The sequence below is a fragment of the Cervus canadensis genome, chromosome 29 (genome assembly GCF_019320065.1).
Source record: "Cervus canadensis isolate Bull #8, Minnesota chromosome 29, ASM1932006v1, whole genome shotgun sequence".
Taxonomy (NCBI): Eukaryota; Metazoa; Chordata; class Mammalia; order Artiodactyla; family Cervidae; genus Cervus; species Cervus canadensis.
The window spans coordinates 38,750,872-38,770,479 of NC_057414.1; the positions used below are offsets into that span (position 1 = coordinate 38,750,872).

Consider the following 19,608-nt stretch of genomic DNA (forward strand, 5'->3'; position numbering starts at 1 on the left):
CTCCCTTCACCCTACTGCCCTACCCACTACTGTGAGGCCCTGCTCATGACCACAGAACCCCTTAAAAGGCCAGAATCTCAGATCCAGAGCATGCTGACCAGCAAAGCATCTGTGCTGTACTCAGGAGATGGGAGAAGTCCTAGAAACATCAATGAAATGGTTTTTATATACACAATTCCTTTTAAAAATTACTACTGCAGGGACTCCCCTGAGGGTCCAGTGGCTAAGACTCTGCACTCCCAGTGCAGGGGGCCCAGGTTCAATCTGTGGTCAGGGAACTAGATCCCACACAGCACAACTAAAGATCCCATGTGCTGCAATGAAGACTGAAGAATTGCATTGAACTGCAATGAATTTGCATGCTGCAACTAAGACCCGGTGCAGCCAAATATATATATATGGGCTTCCCTGGTGGCTTAGACGGTAGGGATGCAAGAGACCAAGGTTTGATCCCTGGGGTCAGGAACATCTCCTGGAGAAGGAAATAGCTACCATGCCAGTATTCTTGCCTGGAGAATTCCATGGACAGAGGAGCCTGGTAGACTTATACAGTCCATAGGGTTGCAAGGAGTTGGACACGACTAAGCGACTTACACACACACACACACACATTTTAAATTATTTTAAATTTAAATTATTTTAATTAGTATATTTTAAATTACTGTTCCAAAAGAGTGAAAGGTGTGACTTGTCAAACTTTATACGTGAGTTAGTAGCACAGCCATCCTTTCTACACGAGGCCAGTGGATCCTCTGCTTTCCCAATCCTACCTGCTGAGGGCCTCATAAGACAAGGGAGATGAAAGACTGACCGGGAGTGGCAGAGAAAGCTTGCCCCAGAGCAGCTAGGTCCAGGGCAGGACCAGAGGAGAAAGAGGAGGGGGAGGGGAAAGGGGTCACAAATAGTTCAAAAAACAGGCTAAAAAATACTAGATCAGGCAACTTCTAGAATCCCTCCAACAGTCCCCTGAATTAGTACCCCAGCCCCAAGGATTCTCGAGTCCCCTGGACAATTTCTGCTGCTGACAGCCATGTATCCGAAACTGTATTCCAGGTTTCCCCCCATAAAATCTCCTCCCCCGGGAGCTCAGAAAACGCCACTACTCCCCACGTGGGTGCCCAAGCTAAAAGCTTCTAAGTCACATGCTGACAACTCCTTAACCCAACCTATATGCCACAGCACAATGACAACGTTCACCGAGCGTTTACTATGTATTCAGACTTTGTGAACAGAACGGCAGCCTGGGTCTGATCACCGTGCAGCACACAACTTGCTAAGCAGCTTATGACTTTCTTTTCAACTTAACGTAGAAAGCAACTCTTTATACCCCACCTGCCCTGAAAAGCTATTCCTCTGTGCCATTTTGGAAAATGGCACCACCATTCACCATTCACTCAGACGAAAAACTTAGCAAGTCATCCTCAATGCCTCCCTTCCCTTAATCTACAAGGAACCCACAAAGAACCCAGCTGATTCCAACATACACTCTGAATATGTCCACCCATTTTCTTCTCTAACAAAGCCACACTAGTCCAAACTGTCCTCTCTCTCGAAAATCGCCCAGAGCCTCCTAAGTGACGTTCCTTTCAGAGTCTGCCCCCAACAACCAGAGTGACCCTCCAAACCCAAAACAGGGCATGTATGTCATCCCCACTCTTAAAATCTTCTAAGAGCTTCCCACTAAATCTAGAAAAGAATTCACATTCCTCACCTAGCTTACATAGCTATACGGTCTTGGTCTGCCCACTCCTCTGGCCTTACCCCACCAGCCGCCTTCTCACTGGCTGTGCTGCAGCCACACTGGCCTCTTCCACATGTGTCAAATGTACCAAAGTCACTCAGGCCTCAGGGCCTCTCCCTTTGCCACTCCCACTTTCTAGAATGTGCCCCCTCCGATCTTTGGATGACCAATTTTTTCCTTACCATTCAGGTCTCCATGTCCCTTCCTCAGCTAGGCCATCCCAGATCACCCAATATGAAGTGGCCCCTACCCTGAGGCGCTCACTCTCCTTATTTAATAGGATGTCCCACCACCTGAAATTTTATTTTCTGTTTACTTATACACTGTTTTGGAGAAGGCAATGGCAACCCACTAGAGTACTCTTGCCTGGAAAATCCCATGGACGGAGGAGCCTAGCAGGCTACAGTCCATGGGGTCACTAAGAGTCAGACACCACTGAGCAACTTCACTTTCACTTTTCACTTTCATGCATTGGAGAAGGAAATGGCAACCCACTCCAGTGTTCTTACCTGGAGAATCCCAGGGATGGGGGAGTCTGGTGGGCTGCCGTCTATGGGGTGGCACAGAGTCGGACACGACTGAGGCGACTTAGCAGCAGCAGCAGCATATACTGTTTGGTTCACCCACTTGGAAAGAAGTTCCCAAAGGCAGGGATCACATGGGTCTTCTTTGTGTTGAATCCCCAGAAACAGGCAGCCAAAAGTCACTCAGTAACGTGAGGGATTGAAAAAACAAACCAACGAAGCCTCACAACAACCCTGCAAGGTGTGTACTGTTATCATCACCTTTTTCTTTAAAAGGGGTGTAGCCTGCCAGGCTCCCCCATCCATGTGATTTCCCAGGCAAGAATACTGGAGTGGGCTGCCATTTACTTCTCTAGGGGATCTTTCTCCTTCCTTCTCCAGGATAAGGTAGCTTACCCAACATCATATCATAAGTGGTGAGCCTGGGATTTGAAGTCTGTCTCAATCCAGTCAGTGGTTACCTATGCAAGTCCCCAACAGGGACTTCCCTGGTGGCCCAGTGGTTAACAATCTGCCTTGCAAAGCAGGGGACTTGGGTTCAATCCTTGGTTAACAAAGATCCCAAATGGTCTGAAGTAACTAAGCCAAAATGCCGCAACTACTGAGCACACACACCATAACTAGAGAATCAGTGCGCTGCAAGGAAAGATCCCCCATGATGCAGTGATGGTCCCACGTGTCATAACTAAAATCCAATGCAGCCAAACACATAAATATTTAAAAAAGAGTAATAACACCCCAATAGTTAATGGAACCCTCTCCCATTCAGCATAGCATCTCTTCAATGTGTCTGCCCTTTGGCCTCTGCCATAATCATCTTCATACCGGACAACTGCACAAGCCTCTACCCTCACCTCTCTGCCCATTCATGCTCCAGGGTGTTTTTCTTCCTCCCACGGACATTCAATTTCTCATGTTATCCTTATCACATTATTCTGGGAAAGACACAAATCATACCGTTAGAGCTGCTATACCAGTGTCTTGCAGACAGAACTGGAATCCAGGTTCTAATCGTCTTTGCAGCCCACACATTCAGAATGATTCTACAGTCCTTTGCAAGCCCCACGATGGTCTTTACAACCAGCTACCAGTCTACCTTTTCAGCCTCATCTGCTGCCATGATCAACAAGTACTGAGCAACGAATACATGCCAGGGGATTCTCAGGTGTTGCAGTGGGAAAGAATCTGCCTGCCAATGCAGGAGACACAAAAGACATGGGTTCGATCCCTGGGTCGGGAAGATGCCCTGGAGTAGGAAATGGCAGCCCACTCCAGTATTCTTGCCTGAAGAATTCCATGGACAGAGGAGCCTGGTGGGCTACAGTTCATGTGGTTGCAAGGAGTCAGACACGACTGAACAATTGAGCACTATACGCCAGACACTGTCACAGGTGTCTGGGATACATCCATGAACAAAGAGAAAGAAAAATTCCTGCTCTTATGCATTCCCATTTGTTATTTTCTTTCTTCCTGATGTGGATGAGGTAAGTGGGAGGAAACAACAACAGACAAATAAGCTTTATAGAGACTGTTAGAATGTATCAAGTGCTATAAACAAGAAAATAGAGCAAGGTAAGGGAGATCAGAGTTGGGGGGGCTGGGGCATTAAACAGCAAGGTAGGCCTCCCTGAGCACATGACATCTGAGCAAAGACTTGAACTTTTCCCTTTTATGAGACATGCCTCTGCACACTGTTTCCTGTCTCAAATGTTCTTCTGTTGCCTCTCCACAAGCCTCGAAACCAGCTCAGTTTTCACCGCCTGGATAAAATCTTTCCCAGCGTACCCAGAATCTCATTCATCTTTTTGTACAATCTTTTCTGTGCCACTTGCTGCCTATTCATTGTAAGCGTGAGTTTATGGGACTGGATACCTCTTCCAGACAATAAGCCCTTAAAGGCTGGTATCTGCCTCATAATGCTTCTGTGGCAAGTGCCCAGCACAGTGCTTTGTATATAGTAGATGACCACTGACACAACAGAGGAGTAGGATGTTTGGAGTTGGCTTGAGAAACTTGCTTTGAGACTCTATAGCAATGGAAAAAGATGGCAGTGATCCAACTGGAATGCCCGACTCTCCTGACTGCTAGTCACTCACCTGTTTGATGATATAAGTTAGCTCCTCAATTTCCACTGCCTTATCATCAAAGAGGGACTTGCGCTTTGCCACTGCAGAGACAAACAAGAAGCCACCACAGGTGAGGTCAGAGACCAGACTCAAGACAGTAGGGTTCCTCAGCCCTCCGGTGTTCACTGCCCCGGCTCCGAAAGGTCCAGGAACACTCACAGATTGTCAGCTTCTCCAGCTTGGCAAATGTGTTGCTGAGGTCCTTCCCAATGCGCCTGCAAATGAGCACAAGTGAGAACACTGTGGAAGGGAAGGAGAAGGCCTTGCCCACCTTAGCACCAGCACAACCAATCCCAGTCCTCGCCACCAAGGTCACCAGAGGCAAGACTACCTCTCCTCAGACACTGGCCAACCCACCACCTAACTTCTCCCAACTCACTTGGCCATGAGGGTAAATTCACTGCGCTGCCGGACAGCACGCAGAGCCGGCTTGTTTGTCTGGATTCCATTCTGAAAGGCAACGTCAAAAAGTAAAACTTTACTTTTTCCTTCCCATTGCCAGCTTTCACTATTCCCCAGGAATCCTGTAAACTCGCCCTCTAGTGCTAGTGGCATCCTCTCCTGGACACGCCACACAAAACCTGATGCCACCACTTACTAGAAGGGGGCCTGGGGACAAGTGACTTAAACCACTCTGAATCTCTGTTTCCTCTTATGTAAAATGGAGACAATTCTACACATCTCCTTTTGTTGTTGCTAAGATTAAAAAACATAAGGGTTATAAATTATTTTAGCCAAATATCAGGTCCATGATAAGCACTAAATAAATGGTAACTAGTATTACCATTCCATTCCTCCAACTGGGGAATTGAGAGGATAAACAGGAAGCTCTTGGAGATGATATAGAAGAGCAGTTGTAAACAACAACTGAGCAGTAAAAATATTTAAAATCACAATTACTCAGTTTCCAGATTCAGAAAGTCTGGAACAAAACAAAGCAATCTAATTTTAAAAAAAAGCACTCCCAAGTGATTTTTATTAAAATTACTTTATTTGGAAAGTTTCTTTCATTTTACAGATATAAAAACTGAGGTCCAACTAGTTTAACTTCCATGTTGTCATGAAGCAAACTTGGTAGAATTATACTGGAATGAGAATTTAAAGCGTTTGTCTCTGAACTAAATAAAGGCTCTTTCTAGAACCTGTTCCTTATCCAAACCAAATATACTGTAATCATTTCTCGCCCTGAGATATTCGTTCCAGAATAGCAACCCTAGATTCCTGATTAAACAAAACATCAACAAAGTCTGGATTCTTGCCTCTAGATTAGCTAGCCCACCTTTTCTCTGCTTGTTAGATCCTACCATCCCAAGCTGGACCAGGTCTCCATCAGGCTCCCCCAAGAATTACTTCAATCAACGGTGCTGGAGCACCCCCTCTCCCAGGTTTGAGTAAGACTCACTCTGCCTCTCCCAGTCCAGGTCCTTACCTGACGGCTCTGCAGGGACTTGCAGGCTGACAGGAACTCCTGGGTCCGATCCCGGCAGGACATGGTGTCGGGAGGGGGAGGGACCAGGGCTACTGGGGGGGGCAGAGGGGCGATGTCGCTGCTGCTACTGCCAGCAGTTGCAGGGGACAGGACCTGTGTCTTTGAGAGACCCAGGTAGACACCCTGATCCGTGTTCTTAGATCCGTAGCGTTTCCGCGGGATCATTGAGACGCATAACCTCGGACTGTGGTGGAGGGGAGAGTGTCATTCCCCAGGCAGCCTCCTTCTCCACCAATCCCCCGCCCCAACCAGCAGTTCTTCGGGGCCCCTCTGCACTTGGCACGGAGTTTCGAGCCCGAAGCCACCCGTAGATCCTGGGACCGACCCGCAGCTGACAAGATCCTGCTTTTTCTGCGGCCCAAGCCGTCCCCCTCCTCAGACTCTTCTTCCAACTTGGTTCCGGCGGCCACAGCGCGGGCCGGGGCCCTGAAGTAGAGGCAGGGCCAGAGCCAGGTCCTGTGGCCCTGAGGCTCCAGCCCGTCCCGTGCAACTGCCCCAGGCCCTAACTGGGCCCTCTCGTATCCACTGGTTCCTCCGACTCCTCAGGGAGAAACGGGGACGGACCACCTCAGAGGGACACACTTCGGTGGGCGGAGGGGGGAATCTCTAGGTGTTTATTTGAAGCAGGAAGTCCCACCCTCCCCTCGCCCAAGTCCCACCTTCTGGAAGTCTGCAAACACTGATTAGCTAACGCCGACGTCCTTCTTAAATGCACTTTTCTGATTGGACGGTGAGGTATTCGCTCACTCCGAGCCGGGCCGGCAGGACTTGCCCGCTTGTCCCTGGTTCCCTTCCCCCCGCCCGGCGCCGTCCCCGGAAAGAGCGGCCCAGAGCAGGCACGGCAGCCAGACCCTACCGAGTCCTACCTCCTTTCTGCCGCCTGCCGCTGCCGCCACTGCTACAATCTCCCAGATCGTCACCACCTCCTCCCCCTGGAGCCGAAGCCGCCGAAACCCGACCAAAGACTGGAAGCCGCCACGTCACCCACACGTAACCCCACCCCCGGTAACAGTAAGGCGGTACCACGCCTCCTAGAGCCCGGCGACCCGAGAGACACGCCCCTCCACCAAAACGCATGTGTTAATTCGCCCCCCCATTGGCTAGGCTACCCCTGTGGCCCCGCCCCCAAGGAACTAAAGTCGGGGGCCCAGGGGACTGGCCAACCTCAGGGAAGGAGCCTTAAAGAGCCCGCGATCCTGGTGGTGCCCGCGCCCTACGTGCCGAAAGCCGAGGCACAACCGCTCAGGCAGGTACACGTTAGAAACTTTATTCTCTGAAGGCTGGGGAGGAGTGAGAACAGGGCTGGAGTCACCCCTTCTCCGGCTCCTCCTGGATCATCTCCTGCTCGCGCTCCTGGATCCTACTCGCCGGCTTTAGATTCTGGACTGCCTGCCTCTTGGTTGACCGAGAGGAACCCCGACGGCTGAACATGGATAGCCGCCGCCACAGCACAGTGATCAGAAGACTTTCGTTCGACCTGCGATCCCGTTGCTCCACCGAGTCCGCATCAGTGCCTGCGAGGATGCGAGGCCGCTGAGTTCTACTCTCCCCAGTCCAACCTCCGGGTGGTCCAGTCCCCACTCCCAGCTCCCTGGGCCCCCCGGTGTGTCTCTGGTCCCACCTTCTGACCCGGCCTCCTTGGCCTGCTCATCCGAAATCTGAAAGTCCTTGTCTTGGCAGCAGCCCATGGCCGCACATGCGGCCCTGCACTCGGTGCCACCCGCACCAGCCGCCAGGTTCCCGGCCCTGCTTTTGTGACGTCAGATACCCCCACCACCCCAGCTCAGGGAGCCGCCACCACTCTCCCATCACAAAAGGCAAAGTCATGGTACGTTTTTAAGGTGTTTATTTACAAAGTGAGCACAAGCTCTTCAGGAGCTGGTGGACCCAGGCCGTTTCTTCTTTCTCCGTCTGGCTTGGAGAGCGCCTTGGGTCTGCTCCCAGTTGGGGAGCTTCCGCTTGGCAGCTGCCTCCAAGGAAGCCCAAAGTTCATCTGTCTCTGTGTCTTCTGAGGGCACCTTGTTGGGCTCTTGAGGCTCTTGCGGTTCATCCTGGTGAGTAGAAGCCCTCAGGAGTCAGAGGTACAATAACAGACCCACAGGGAGGAGAATCATTCCTCCAGGTACCACCCCTTGTTTCCTGCTCCTAAATACCACGCCCATCCATGCTGCTGGACTTCCCTGGTGGCTCAGCTGGGAAAGAATCTGCCTGCAATGTGGGAGACCTGGGTTCAATCCCTGGGTTAGGAAGATCCCCTGGAAGAGGGAATGGCTACCCACTCCAGTATTCTGGCTTGGAGAATTCCATGGACAGAGGAGCCTGGTGGGCTACAGTCCATGGGGTCACAAAGAGTCACACATGACTGAGTGACTTTCACTTCACTTCATCCATGCTCCTATGTTACCCTTGGCAATGACCCTGTCAGGACTATTCCTGGCAAGTGGGTGGACAGTCTCAGGTCTAAGTTCCAGCTGCTTCCCTTTCCTCTTCACAGAGAGATCCTCACACCTGTACCCTTAGCTCCCACATTCCCAGACCCAAGAGCTTACCTCCCAGTTATCCCTGCCTGACAGGAGAAGGCAGTTCAGTTGAGATTTGAGATAAACCTGCAAGAGATGAGGGACCTTAAGGGGCCAGGTCTGCTGAAACAGAAGCAAGAGTGGGGGAGGGAGGAGGGCACAACGAGCAGGAATGAGTGGTTTCTCACCTTATGCTCCAGGCCCCGTGGATTCCGGATCCTGTGTATCCTCAAGACTCTGTCCAAACCACAGGAGGCTAGTAGGGGCTTTGAAGGGTGGCACTGCAGCCCTCGGACGCTGCCCGCCAGTCCCTTTAGACAGCCCAGCAGGCGCCCTGGAGAAAGGGGGCAGGTATCAGTGCTAACTGGTCAGCCAACGATCATTTATTGAGTGTTTTCTGTTCAAATCACTTTCTTTCAACATTTAATCCTCGTTTAACATAATGCTGACATGGCAGTTACCATTAACATCTCCATTTTTCAGGTGAAGAAACTAAGGCACAGGGAATTAACAGAGTAATTTGTCCAAGGTCACACAGCTTTTGGCAGAACCGGGACTGAACTGGCACCTGAAAGAGGGCTCAGCAGCTCCACCGCCCCTTGTCAGAGGGGAATCCTGCCCTTCCTCCCCACCCCTGCCCCCCTGCAAGGCTCCTTGGTCTACTCACCTTGTCGAAGGTCAATTTCTGCCAGCTGCCCATGAGTATTCCCCACAATCACTGAACTGAGGAGGAGACCAGAGAGACATACATGGGTCGGTCAGCAGGAGCCCCCTGGAGTCCTCCCCAGGCCCCACTGTGCCCGCTACACACTCACTTGCCCTCAGGAGTCAGGGTCATGGCTGTCAGTGGGTACTCTCCGTAGGTGGCCTCAAGGACTGGCCTGCGCTGAGGGGAGGCTGGATCATAGACACGGACCTGGAAGAAGACTGAGACATCACAATAGTACCTTTACTCTGGGTAGCCCCTCCGGCTTCTCTGCATCTTCACTTCCCCTCATTTGTTGTTTAGTCGCTAAGTTGTTTCCAACTCTTCTGTGACCCCATGGACTGTAGCCCACCAGGTTTCTCTGTCCATGGGATTTCCCAGGCAAGAATACTGGAGTGGGTTGCCGTTTCCTCCTTCAGGGGATCTTCCCAACCCAGGAATTGAACCCAAGCCTCCTGCATTGGCAGGCAGATTCTTTACCGCTGAGCCACCAGGGAAGCCCCCCTACCCCATACACTGCTTTTACAATCCACTCTTTCAGAGAAACTTTCTCATTTGAAATACACCCTTCTTTTCTGAGTGTTGAGGAGTAGAGGAGAGCTGCTGAGGAACATGAATGTATAGAGCTGAGAAAAGAGGTTCCCCAGGCTAGGAGCAGCAGCATGCCCATGGTCTGCATGTGTGTACAGCATTCCATCTATACTCCCCTCTCATGATGCAAGAGCAAGCTGGCCCAACTGTCAGAGTTGCTGAACTCAAACAGAGAAAGAAATTAAGCCTGGACACGAAGGAGAGAGGAAGCTCTCATATGTTTTCTGAGCAGAACTGTATTACCAAGAGCAGACTTCAGATGCAGAGCAGAGGATGCAGGGCAAATGTAGCCCCACCCAGTCCTGCCTAGGTCTTAGGATGTCAAATTCCCTGGTGGTCCAATGGTTAGGACTCCAAGCTTCCACTTCGGATTCGATCCCTGATCAGGGAGGTATGACTGCCATGCAGCGCGGTCAAAAAAAAGAAAAGCCCAGCTGGAAAGATCCCCAGTTGGGCCTTTCCTATACAGCTGAGGAATGGAGACCAGATATTACAGATACTAGAGGGTCATGCTTGGGTCCCAAAGCAAATTAGAGGCTGCCATCAGGACCAGAACCCAGTTCTTTTGATACCCAGTCCATGTCTTCTCATAACACAGGGCCCATGTGATTCTACTATGAAGGGGACACTCCTTCTCTCTTCCAGATGGGAGGAAAAGGAAGAATCACAGTTCAGGCAACTCCTTCCTACACTGTAGTAAGTGAAGGTCACTGGCTTAGCCACTCGACTGGAACAGATGGGGGAAATGGTCCTTCTTCTGAGAGCTCAGGGATGACAGAAGGATGGCGAGAAGAGTGGCTATGCCAAGTGGTGGGGACCAAGCCTGCAAAGAGCAAGCTTCCTGTTTCTCCAGGAAGCTATGTGAGCCCAGAAGAAGATAGGGGTGAGATGTGTGCCTCACCTGGTGGTACCCTGTACAGGTGACAAGCTTCTGTGACTCTGGGAGGAATTGTATGTCCTGGTCCCAGATGGGAACCCGCAGGTCGAGCCAATCATTCCGTACCTGGTGGGGTCAGTAGATGATGAACAGAGCTGGGAGGGGCTCAGTGTGTCCCTTCCTTCTGCCCTCTATCATCATCCCCTAAAATCCAGCCAGTCTCCAATTCATAATCAGTGGCCTCGACTCCTGGGAATTGGGACCCAGGTCCTCTCCACCCACCATCACTCACATTCTTGGCCCTGAACAAAGGCTCCTCAGACCCCTGCAGGTCCCACACCTTCAGAGCATTCTCCTTCCCACCTGTGGCAACGATGTGGGGGCGTGCTGGGTCTTGGCGCATCCTACATACCCCAGGGCCCACCCTCAGTTCCAGGAGCTGAAAAGAATGAGAGAGGGGAGATGAGTCACTTCCAGATCCTTAATCCTCCTCCCCCAAAGCCTTCATTGGCTCTACCCTGGGCCCCACCTTCCCCAACCATCAGGATCAGGATGGGGGGGGGCCTCACTGGGTCAGAGGATGCCTCCTTGTCCTTGTCATGCCAGACTCGAAGAATCCCAGAATCCACACATGTGATGAGGGTGCTGCAGGCAAAGGGAGGATAGAGTTAAAAGAGCAGGGGTAAATGGTGTTTTCTGTCCCCAGTCGACCCACCCCCAAATTCATATGAACTAGACTCCCTCCTACCAGCCCTGTTCCTAAGGAAGCCTCTAGGTAACTCAGGTCTGGGCAGGGCTTGATGGCTGTTATTTAATTTCCTCATCAAGGTAATGGTTTACCGGTCTTATAAGTAAGGAAACTGAAGCTACAAAAAATTAAAAGATTTGCCACTTAGCTATAAATGTCAGAATCAGAGCTGCAATCAAGACTGTGATACTGCAAAGCAGAGTCTTTGCTATTCCACAGCTCCACCTGGGGCACCTGGCCCTGCTGATCTTTCTTGATATGCTCACCAGGAGTCAGGAGGAAGAACTCTAAAAGCACTCAGATGGGCTCTCTCTCTCTCTCTCTCTCCCTCTCTCTGTCCCTCTTCTCTCTCTCTCTCTCCCTCTTCTCTCTCTCCCTCTCTCTCCCTCTTTGAGCGCTCTCTCTCTCCTGCGCGATGGGGCGATCTTCAAAATAAATAAATAAATAAATAAAAGCACTGAAATGGGACTGCTCTGGATTTACTGTTTGGTCAGAATCAAACACCAGCTTCCTCCCTTAAGTTCCCTGTTCTGGGTGTCAGACCAGACAAGCCAATCTCTCACCAGGATCTGTATAGCCCAAGCCCTCTGATCTTTCTCATATTTGCCCACTCTCCCCAACTGGGTTCAGGCTCTGGGTTTTCCTGGGTTGTGGCAACAGCCTCCCAACTGCCCCATCTCCAGTCCATCTCCACGCTCCTGCAGGCTCACAGCTCTGACCACAGTGTTTCCTGCTAAGAAACCAATCATGCCTCACTACCCATGAAACTGCAGATTGCTCAGCCTGACACTTAAAGCACTTTACCTTAAATCCCAACTTAACTCGTTTATCTTATATTAAAATTCTTCCTAAGTTTTTAAAAAGGGGAAAAAAAAAAGTCTCCTGGGCTTCAACCCCCAGTTCAGTTCAGTTGCTCAGTTGTGTCCGACTCTTTGCGACCCCGTGGACTGCAGTATGCCAGGTTTCCCTGACCATCACCAACTCCTGGAGCTTGCCCAAACTCCTGTCCATCGAATTGGTGATGCCATCCAACCATCTCATCCTCTGTTATTCTCTTCTCTTCCTGCCTTCAATCTTTTCCAGCAGTTCTTTGTATCAGGTGGCCAAAGTATTGGAGCTTCAGCATCACTCCTTCCAATGCATATTCAGGACTGATTTCCCTTAAGACTGATTGGTTTGATCTCCTTGCAGTCCAAGAGACTCAAGAGTCTTCTCTTCAACCCCCAAATGCTGTTTATCTTCCCTGTGATGTGCCCTGTAGCCTCACACCAATCCTTGGCCTCTGCTCAGGCAGAAGCCTCTTTCTAGAATGCCCTTACTCCTTTCTCCACCTGTCAAAATTCTACCCAACCTTCAAGGCCAAGTTCAAATATTCCTCCACCCCCTCTCCCCCGATCTAGCCTTCCAGACTCACCTGTCAAGTTAATGTCACCAAACCTACACAGTCAGCTCATAGCCTCTCTCTTCGCCTTCAGTAGAAAACTAAGCCTGCAACCCAGCATTTCCTATTCTTTAGGAGCTTTACCACTTTGTTGGTGGTTGTTAGCCCCCATTTAAAAAACATATTCTAAACTTCCCTAGTGGCTCAGTTGGTAAAGAATCTCCTGCAATGCAGGAGACCGCCTGCAGTGCAGGAGACTCGGGAAGATCCGCTGGAGAAGGAAATGGCAAATCGCTCCAGTATTCTTGCCTGGAAAATCCCGGACAGAGGAGTCCGGCGGGCTACTGTCCACAGGGTTGCAAAGAGTCGGACACGACTGAGCGACTAACACTTTCACTTTCAAACTATTAAATAATGTGCTCAGGGTCACCCAAAAGATTATTATGCCAAAAAAAACCCCAAAACCCAAAAAACCAAACTCTGGAAGAAGCAAACTTTATGATGGCAGATACTGTGTCTGGTTTACCTAAGCCTTTGCATTTCGCCCAGTGCCTACAAACAACCAAGTAACTGTTTCATAAATATTTGTTATAGGAATAAACGGATGAAGGCAGGAAAAAGGTCCCTGTCATGCAGACCAGGCTCACATCAACTCAGAGTTGATCGCCATCACTCGGTCGTCCAGCGGGAGCCTCAACACTCTCGCTACGACCTGAGCGTTTCTGCAAGGGGCTTGGTCTTACCCGTCGACCTGGGCGAGGCCTCGGAACGTGCCCTCCCCTCCAGGACATTGCCTCTGGCCCTGGAACCTGCCTTCCTCGGTGCTGAAGTGCTTCACTGTCCCATCGGCACAGCCCACCAGGATCTGCGGGCAGAGGAGCACAGGATGGCGAGGAGAGCGAGGCGGCCGCGCCCCAGACTCCCAGCTCTGTCAGCGGTCGCTCACCTGTGTCTCGCCGCCCGCACCCCAACACAGGGCGCTCACCGCCTCTTCGCGCCGCGGCTGTCCTGACGCTGTGAAGTTCGCCGCCTGTTTGCGCTGAAGGTTCACTCCTGCGGGACACGGACGTCAATCGCATGAGTCGCGAAACGGTGACGCCCGCAGTTCCCGACGCCCGACTCCGCTACCCACCTTTCAGGATGCCAGTGTCGGTGCCAACCCACACATGGTTCCAGCGTGCAGCCGCAGCCGCCATAGCGGAGCTCGGGAACCTAAGGCTCACACTTCCGGCGCAGCGCCTGCGTCACCAGCGTGAGCCTAGTGGGATACGGAGGAACTCCATTTAAAGAACCGGAAGAGTAAAAATACTCTCCCCGCCAGCTAGTTTTGCTTTTTACAAAAATGAAATCTGGAGACTTGTTTGGGGAGATCTGAACAGTAAGTAACTTGACCATTTTACATTTGAAGTAAAAGGCATACGATCTGAACCACAATATCGGATCCAGGCAGCCCTAGTCTGTTTCTCTGCTCTAAAGCAATGTACGTTTTCTGTGCAAGAGAAGAAAAGAGCTTATTTCAGGAAAGATTCAAATCATTAATGAGGCGCATGGCTTCAACTTCAAGCGTAATAGGACAAAATGAACAAAGTTGGGGGAAATGAAACCGACGAGCTCGGTTTTGGAAAGCGAAGGTAGGGGCGTTTTTATTTCCTCACGTTGAGATTTGCTGATGGTATAAAATGGCACCATGCGCAATGAATGAAGATCTACAAAATTAAAAGAAACAGTTCTTCCAAAGACAAGCTCCAACTTTAAAATCTCGTAACGGCCCTGTTCTTTGAATGACTTGTCTGAAATAAGTCTTATCAGAAACTTTGCTGTTTGAAATTGTATCAGTAAGAATAAAGCATCCCACTCTTGCCTGGCAGATCTGTCCACAGAGAAACAGTCTTGATTGCCACCTTAGTTGGAGAACTGCCAATAAGTTTCAGAGCTTAACATTCCAGGCAAGCCGCGCGGTTAGGCCACGGAAACACAACCACCACTACCACCCCCCCGCCTCCCAAAGTAAATCTGAACGGTCTCTTTCCCTGAAATGATTTTCCTTTATGAGACGTTCAACTATTTCTCTGCTCGGAAGTCTTCCTCACTGTAAGGCCAGGTGCACACCCAGAGTTTTCAGAATGAGGGAACTAGACCAGGAAACTTACCCGTTATAAAGAAGATTACTAAGCACTACTCAATATCGTCCCTATGGCAAATAACTTCTCTAATTACGTGCATGTCACCATTCTTAAAATTGTAGCTCTTTAGTTGCTAAGTCGGACCCGACGGCTTTGGCGACTCTATGGACTTAAACCCAGCCAGGCTCGTCTGCCCAAGCGATTCTTCAGGCAGGAATACCAGTGAAAATGAAAAGGACGAGTTACTCAATCGCGTCTAAATCTTTGCGACCCCATAAACTGTAGTCCGCCAGGCTTCTCTGTCCATGGGATTCTCCAAGCAGGAATATTGGAGTGGTAAACTGTTCTCCTCCAGGTGATCCTCCGCGTGTCGCGGAATCGATCCCATTTTTTTTGGTTGGCAGGGACTTGCTCTTGTTGAGCCTTTTAGAAAACCCCGAATATACGTAAAATCGCGTCACGACTACCCAAACTACCACCATTATGTTACATGTACGAGAATCCTTTACAGAGCGTTTAGGTCAATTACAAAACTACATGAAGTATAAACTGTTACTTAGTAAAGTGTCCGAAACACTGAGAGAAAAAAAAACTTAAGCATGTCGATCGTGATCCACTCGTTTTGACCCAAGCAGTACTCGGCACATTTCCATAAAGGAAACTCAAAACTCATCCATTCTCGTCTGTTTCTACTGAGTTAAATTGTCTGCACAAAAAGTACACAGAAACCAACGCAGCGTTGAAGCCCCACTTAGTGAGTATCGGGGTTAGTGAACTTTGCTACCTACGTATTAAACTGGTCAAACAAAAATAAAACAAAGGACAGCTCTGCTTTTGCGGGAACTTTTAAGACAGTGATAAATCACTAAGCCAGATTAACTGCGAAATAGCTTTACTCACAGCAAAACGGTTATTAAGTCTTTTTTTGAGACAAAGTTTATTCCCCCCAAAGGGAGGTGCACCGTTCCTGGAAGTACTGCAATACCAGGTCGATGCGTGGAGTGGACGGAGCAAGCTCCTATTCCAACTCCTAATTCCAAAAATCCATTTAATATATTGTCCTCGGATAGAGGACGTATCAGATATTAAACTGATAAGAACAGATACTACACTTGATCTTAGCCAAAAGGCCGAGAAGCGATAACTACAGGCCTCGCTCCGGGCCAGCCTTACTCTTAGAGTAGCTTTTACGGTTGTGGTGACTTTTATGTCACCTAATCATTAGATTCTTTTCAAAGTGTAGTTTTACGTAAAACCAATTTTTCATCATTTATGATTCATAATCATAACTAAAATTTGGAAATAGACCTCAAATTGTGTCGTTTACTGCGTCTCTTTCCGGCTAATTCCCTATGTATTTTGCATAAACCCGCCCCTCTGCTTTTTCGCTCTCTGGGATTGGTCCCCATGGTAGACGTGATTTCTATGGCCGCCTGGTGTCTTACCCTCGGAGACTGGCGATCTCTCCCCGACAGAAGGGGCAGCAGAGCTGTGGTGGTCGTTAGTCTGCCGAAGCAGATGCAGGGCGGCGCCCCTCTTCCGGACATTTACTTGGAAAGGCCCGCGGTTCCTGAGCGCTGACTTTGGTGTCCAAAGAACCGAGTTGGGACCCTTGTCCGCCAGTTCCTGATTTGATGCCACGAGGCATGTTGCTTGTGTTTCCCAGGTGGCACTAGTGGTAAAGAATCCCGCTGCCAAAGCAGGAGACAAGAGAGACTGCTTCGATCCCTGAGTCGGGAAGATCCCCTGGAGGAGGGCACCACCCCCTCCAATATTCTTACCTGGAGAATCTCATGGACATAGGAGCCTGGTGGGTTACTTTCGCAGAGCGAACACCACTGTTGGGACTCACGGCATGCACGCAAAGCTTAGGCTCCTGTCTTCTCCTCGGTTAAATGGAGGAATAATAATCCGCGCTTATGGGTGCTTGTGAGAACTGAGGACATGCTGCTCTCGGTCCAGAGGTGACAGTGGAAGTTGGCCTTTAGACTGTCTTCCCCTCGCATTACGGGGCTCCAGGCTGGAATCTGCTCCTCCCCGCTCCCTGATTTACTGTAACATCCGCCCCCACCCTACTTACATCTTGCCGTTTGTACCATCCACTACCCACCGTTGGCCCCACAGCCGGGGGAAAAGCGGCCTCAGAAAAGCGTTTCGGAGCCTCCTGATTCCTAAACCCAGGAACCAGCGGTGGGAGAGGGGATGGGGCAATGCAGGTCAAATTGAACAGAACCGGTACTTTCGAGGCTCAGAGCAAAGCCCAGCTGTATGAAAGGCTCTTTGCTCTATGTAATGTCAGGCTCTTGCTGAGAAGGGACTTGAAGTCCTGTTTCCTTGGAAACTGTGTTAGTGTGAACACAGAACGTTCTATTCAGCTCCTTAACTGAGCTCTACATCTGGGTTGGAATTAGAGGCCGTGTCTCTGGAGCCTGGCGGGCTACCAATCGTGGGTTGCGAAGAGGCTACGAGTCTTGGACACGACTGAGCACACAGACACACACACGCACAAACACACATACCGTGCCTGGGTTGAGATCCTTCCAGCAAGAGTAGGACGTTCTATTTTCACTGATATGATTACAACTAGCAAAGTCTGATCATCTATGACTTTAGAGACTGCGGTTTCTCACACTGTGTACCTGTTAATAAACAGAAGCAATTTCTACAGGCTTCACCAATAAACCCAGAACCTCTAGGGAGAAGCCGAACTAAGGGAATGTGGTAGACAGAATAATGCCTATACATGCCCATGTCCTAATTCTTAGAACTTCTCATTATGTTAACTTACATGGCAGACAAAAGGTAATTCACATATATGATTAAATTAATAGTTTTGAGGAGAGATCATTCTGGACTGAGCTTCCCAGGTAGCAATACTAGTAAAGACCCTGCCTGTCAGTGCAGGCGTCATAAGAGATGAGGGTTCAATCCCCCTGGTAGGGAAGATCCCCTGGTCCCACTCCAATACTCTTCCCTAGAGAATCCCATGGACAGAGGAGCCTGGTCGCTAAAAAATCAGGACTGAGCAATTTAGCATTTGCATCTGCGTTCTGGATTATCTGATGTGCTCCATGTACGTAATCACAAAGATCACAAAGGGAGACAGGAGACTCAGTGTCAGATTGATGCAGCATCAGAAAGATTTGATAAACCATCACTGGCTTTGAAGATGAAAGAGGGTTGTCAGCCAAGCAATGGCGGTGGCCTCTAGAATCTAGCCAAGGCAGAGAAACAGATTCTCCTTCGGAGCCTACAGAAAGAAATGCAGCCTTGTTAGCACTCATTGATTTTAGCCCATTGAGACCCATTTCAGATTTCTGACCTCCCAAACTGTAAGATGATATATTTGCTTTGTTTGAAGCCACCAAGTTTGTGGTTCAGTCACTAAGTCACATCTGACTCTGCGACCCCATGACTGCAGCATGCCAGGATCTCCTACCCTTCACTATCTCCTGAAGTTTGCTCAAATTCATGTTCATTGAGTCAGTGATGCTATCTAACCATCTCACTCTCTGCACCCCATTAGCCTTTTGCTTTCAGTCTTCCCAAGCATCAGGGGCTTTTCCCATGAGTGAGCTCTTCGAATCTGGTGGCCAAAGTATTGGAGCTTCACTTCACCATCATTCTTTCCAATGAATATTCATGGTTGATTTCCCTTAGAATTGACTGGTTTGATCTTCTTGCAGTCCAAGGGACTTTCAAGAGTCTTCTCCAGCACCAAATTCAAAAGCATCAATTTTTCAGCGTTTAGCCTTCTTTGTGGTTCAATTCTCACTACCGGGAAAACCATAGCTTTGACTATATAGACCTTTGCCAGCAAAGTGATGTCTCTGATTTTTAATGCACTGTCTAATTTTGTCAGGGCCTTCCCTAATGGCTCAGATGGTAAAGAATCTGCCTGCAGTGCAGGAGACCCAGGTTTGATCCCTGGGACAGGAATATGCCCTGGAGAAGGGAATGGCTACTCACTCCAATATCCTTGCCTGGAGAACCCCATGGACAGAGGAGCCTGGCAGGCTAGTCAATGGGGTCACAAAGAGTCAGGCATGACTGAGCAACTAACACTTCTGGGTTTGTCATAGCTTTCCTTCCAAGGAGCAAATGTCTTATAATTTCATGACTGCAAGTCACTATCAACAGTGATTTTGGAGCCCAAGAAAATAAAATCTGTCATTGTTTCCACATTTTCCCCTTCTATTTTCCATGAAGTAATGGGACTGGATGCCATGATCCTAGTTTCTTTATTGTTGAGTTTCAAGCCAGTTTTTTCACTCCTCCTTCACCCTCATCAAGAGGCTTTTTAGTTCCTTTTCACTTTCTGCCATTAGAGTGGCAACTTATTACAGTAGCCAAAAACAAAAACAAAAAAAAAAAACCACCCAAAAAACAAAAACCAACTAATACAAAGGCAAAAGCAAAATTCAGTTTCTTTGGGGACTTACCTGATAGTCTAATGGCTAAGACTTGGCTCTTGATGCAGGGGGCCGGGGTTTGATCTCTGTGCAGGGAACTAGATTCCACATGCTGAAACTAAGAGTTCAGGTGCTGCAACTAAGACCTGGTGCAGCCAAATAAATATTTAGAAAAAAAAAAATCAGTTTCTTTTCTGCAATACTTATTTGGCTGTGCTGGGTTTTAGTTGTGGCATGTAAACTCTTAGTTGCAGCATGTGGGATTTAGTTTCTTGACCAGGGATTGAACCCAAGGCTCCAGCATTGGGAGCTCGCAGTTTTAGCCACTGGACCCCCAGGAAAGCCCCTTCAGTTTCTTTCAGTCCCAACCT

The 19,608-nt window shown here is 49.4% G+C and overlaps 3 protein-coding genes, 1 long non-coding RNA gene and 1 other non-coding gene across 9 annotated transcripts in view; 1 reads left to right on the forward strand and 4 right to left on the reverse strand.

Annotated features, from left to right (window-relative positions):
• Positions 1-6,904, reverse strand: part of STX5 (syntaxin 5) — a 29,145-nt gene extending 22,241 nt beyond the window's left edge. The window contains exons 1-5 of one of the 2 annotated variants that reach the window (XM_043452801.1): positions 6,747-6,904; positions 5,821-6,064; positions 4,771-4,841; positions 4,551-4,606; positions 4,362-4,432 (exon numbers count right to left, since the gene is read on the reverse strand). In XM_043452801.1, coding sequence (XP_043308736.1) covers positions 4,362-4,432; positions 4,551-4,606; positions 4,771-4,841; positions 5,821-6,045 — 423 coding nt within the window. In that variant the 5' untranslated portion in view covers positions 6,046-6,064; positions 6,747-6,904. The remainder of the gene's footprint in view (positions 1-4,361; positions 4,433-4,550; positions 4,607-4,770; positions 4,842-5,820; positions 6,065-6,746) is intronic. The other variant, XM_043452802.1, reaches the window with a different exon arrangement.
• A 229-nt stretch (positions 6,905-7,133) lies between these two features.
• On the reverse strand, positions 7,134-7,640 carry LOC122431475 (testis-expressed protein 54-like). Its single transcript, XM_043452811.1, has 2 exons — positions 7,502-7,640; positions 7,134-7,394 (listed from the first exon to the last, which is right to left on the reverse strand). Exons 1-2 carry the CDS (start codon positions 7,566-7,568, stop codon positions 7,189-7,191), a joined length of 273 nt encoding a protein of 90 aa, XP_043308746.1. The 5' UTR covers positions 7,569-7,640; the 3' UTR covers positions 7,134-7,188.
• On the forward strand, positions 7,585-14,452 carry LOC122431476. Its single transcript, XR_006266509.1, has 2 exons — positions 7,585-7,708; positions 13,297-14,452. It is a non-coding gene; the product is annotated as an uncharacterized LOC122431476 (long non-coding RNA).
• Positions 7,710-16,954, reverse strand: WDR74 (WD repeat domain 74). 4 transcript variants are annotated; one of them, XM_043452807.1, is made up of 13 exons: positions 16,607-16,808; positions 16,271-16,516; positions 13,835-13,960; positions 13,649-13,755; positions 13,446-13,567; positions 11,143-11,218; positions 10,866-11,012; positions 10,598-10,699; positions 9,215-9,315; positions 9,067-9,122; positions 8,588-8,733; positions 8,430-8,504; positions 7,710-7,931 (listed from the first exon to the last, which is right to left on the reverse strand). In XM_043452807.1, the coding sequence occupies exons 3-13, from the start codon at positions 13,896-13,898 to the stop codon at positions 7,752-7,754; spliced, it is 1,176 nt and encodes a 391-aa protein (XP_043308742.1). In that variant the 5' UTR covers positions 13,899-13,960; positions 16,271-16,516; positions 16,607-16,808; the 3' UTR covers positions 7,710-7,751. The 4 variants fall into 4 exon arrangements, with proteins under 4 accessions (XP_043308742.1, XP_043308745.1, XP_043308744.1 ...); XM_043452810.1 differs by having other exon boundaries at positions 8,430-8,486; positions 16,607-16,797; XM_043452809.1 differs by lacking the exons at positions 16,271-16,516; positions 16,607-16,808 and adding an exon at positions 16,936-16,954.
• Positions 15,777-15,967, reverse strand: LOC122431503. The gene has a single exon (XR_006266527.1). It is a non-coding gene; the product is annotated as a U2 spliceosomal RNA (small nuclear RNA).
• Positions 16,955-19,608: the final 2,654 nt, after the last annotated feature.

Bases quoted from the DNA above. Each gene is read 5' to 3' on its own strand.
- WDR74 (XM_043452809.1), bottom strand. From the start codon at position 13,898: ATGGCGGCTGCGGCTGCACGCTGGAACCATGTGTGGGTTGGCACCGAC. The intron at 10,700-10,865 runs GTGAGTGATGGT...TGACCCCACCAG, and splicing joins CTTTGTTCAGGGCCAAGAAT to GTACGGAATGATTGGCTCGA. The intron at 8,505-8,587 runs GTGAGAAACCAC...TGGCCCCTTAAG, and splicing joins CACGGGGCCTGGAGCATAAG to GTCCCTCATCTCTTGCAGGT.
- LOC122431475 (XM_043452811.1), bottom strand. From the start codon at position 7,568: ATGGGCTGCTGCCAAGACAAGGACTTTCAGATTTCGGATGAGCAGGCC. The intron at 7,395-7,501 runs GTGGGACCAGAG...GCATCCTCGCAG, and splicing joins CAAGGAGGCCGGGTCAGAAG to GCACTGATGCGGACTCGGTG.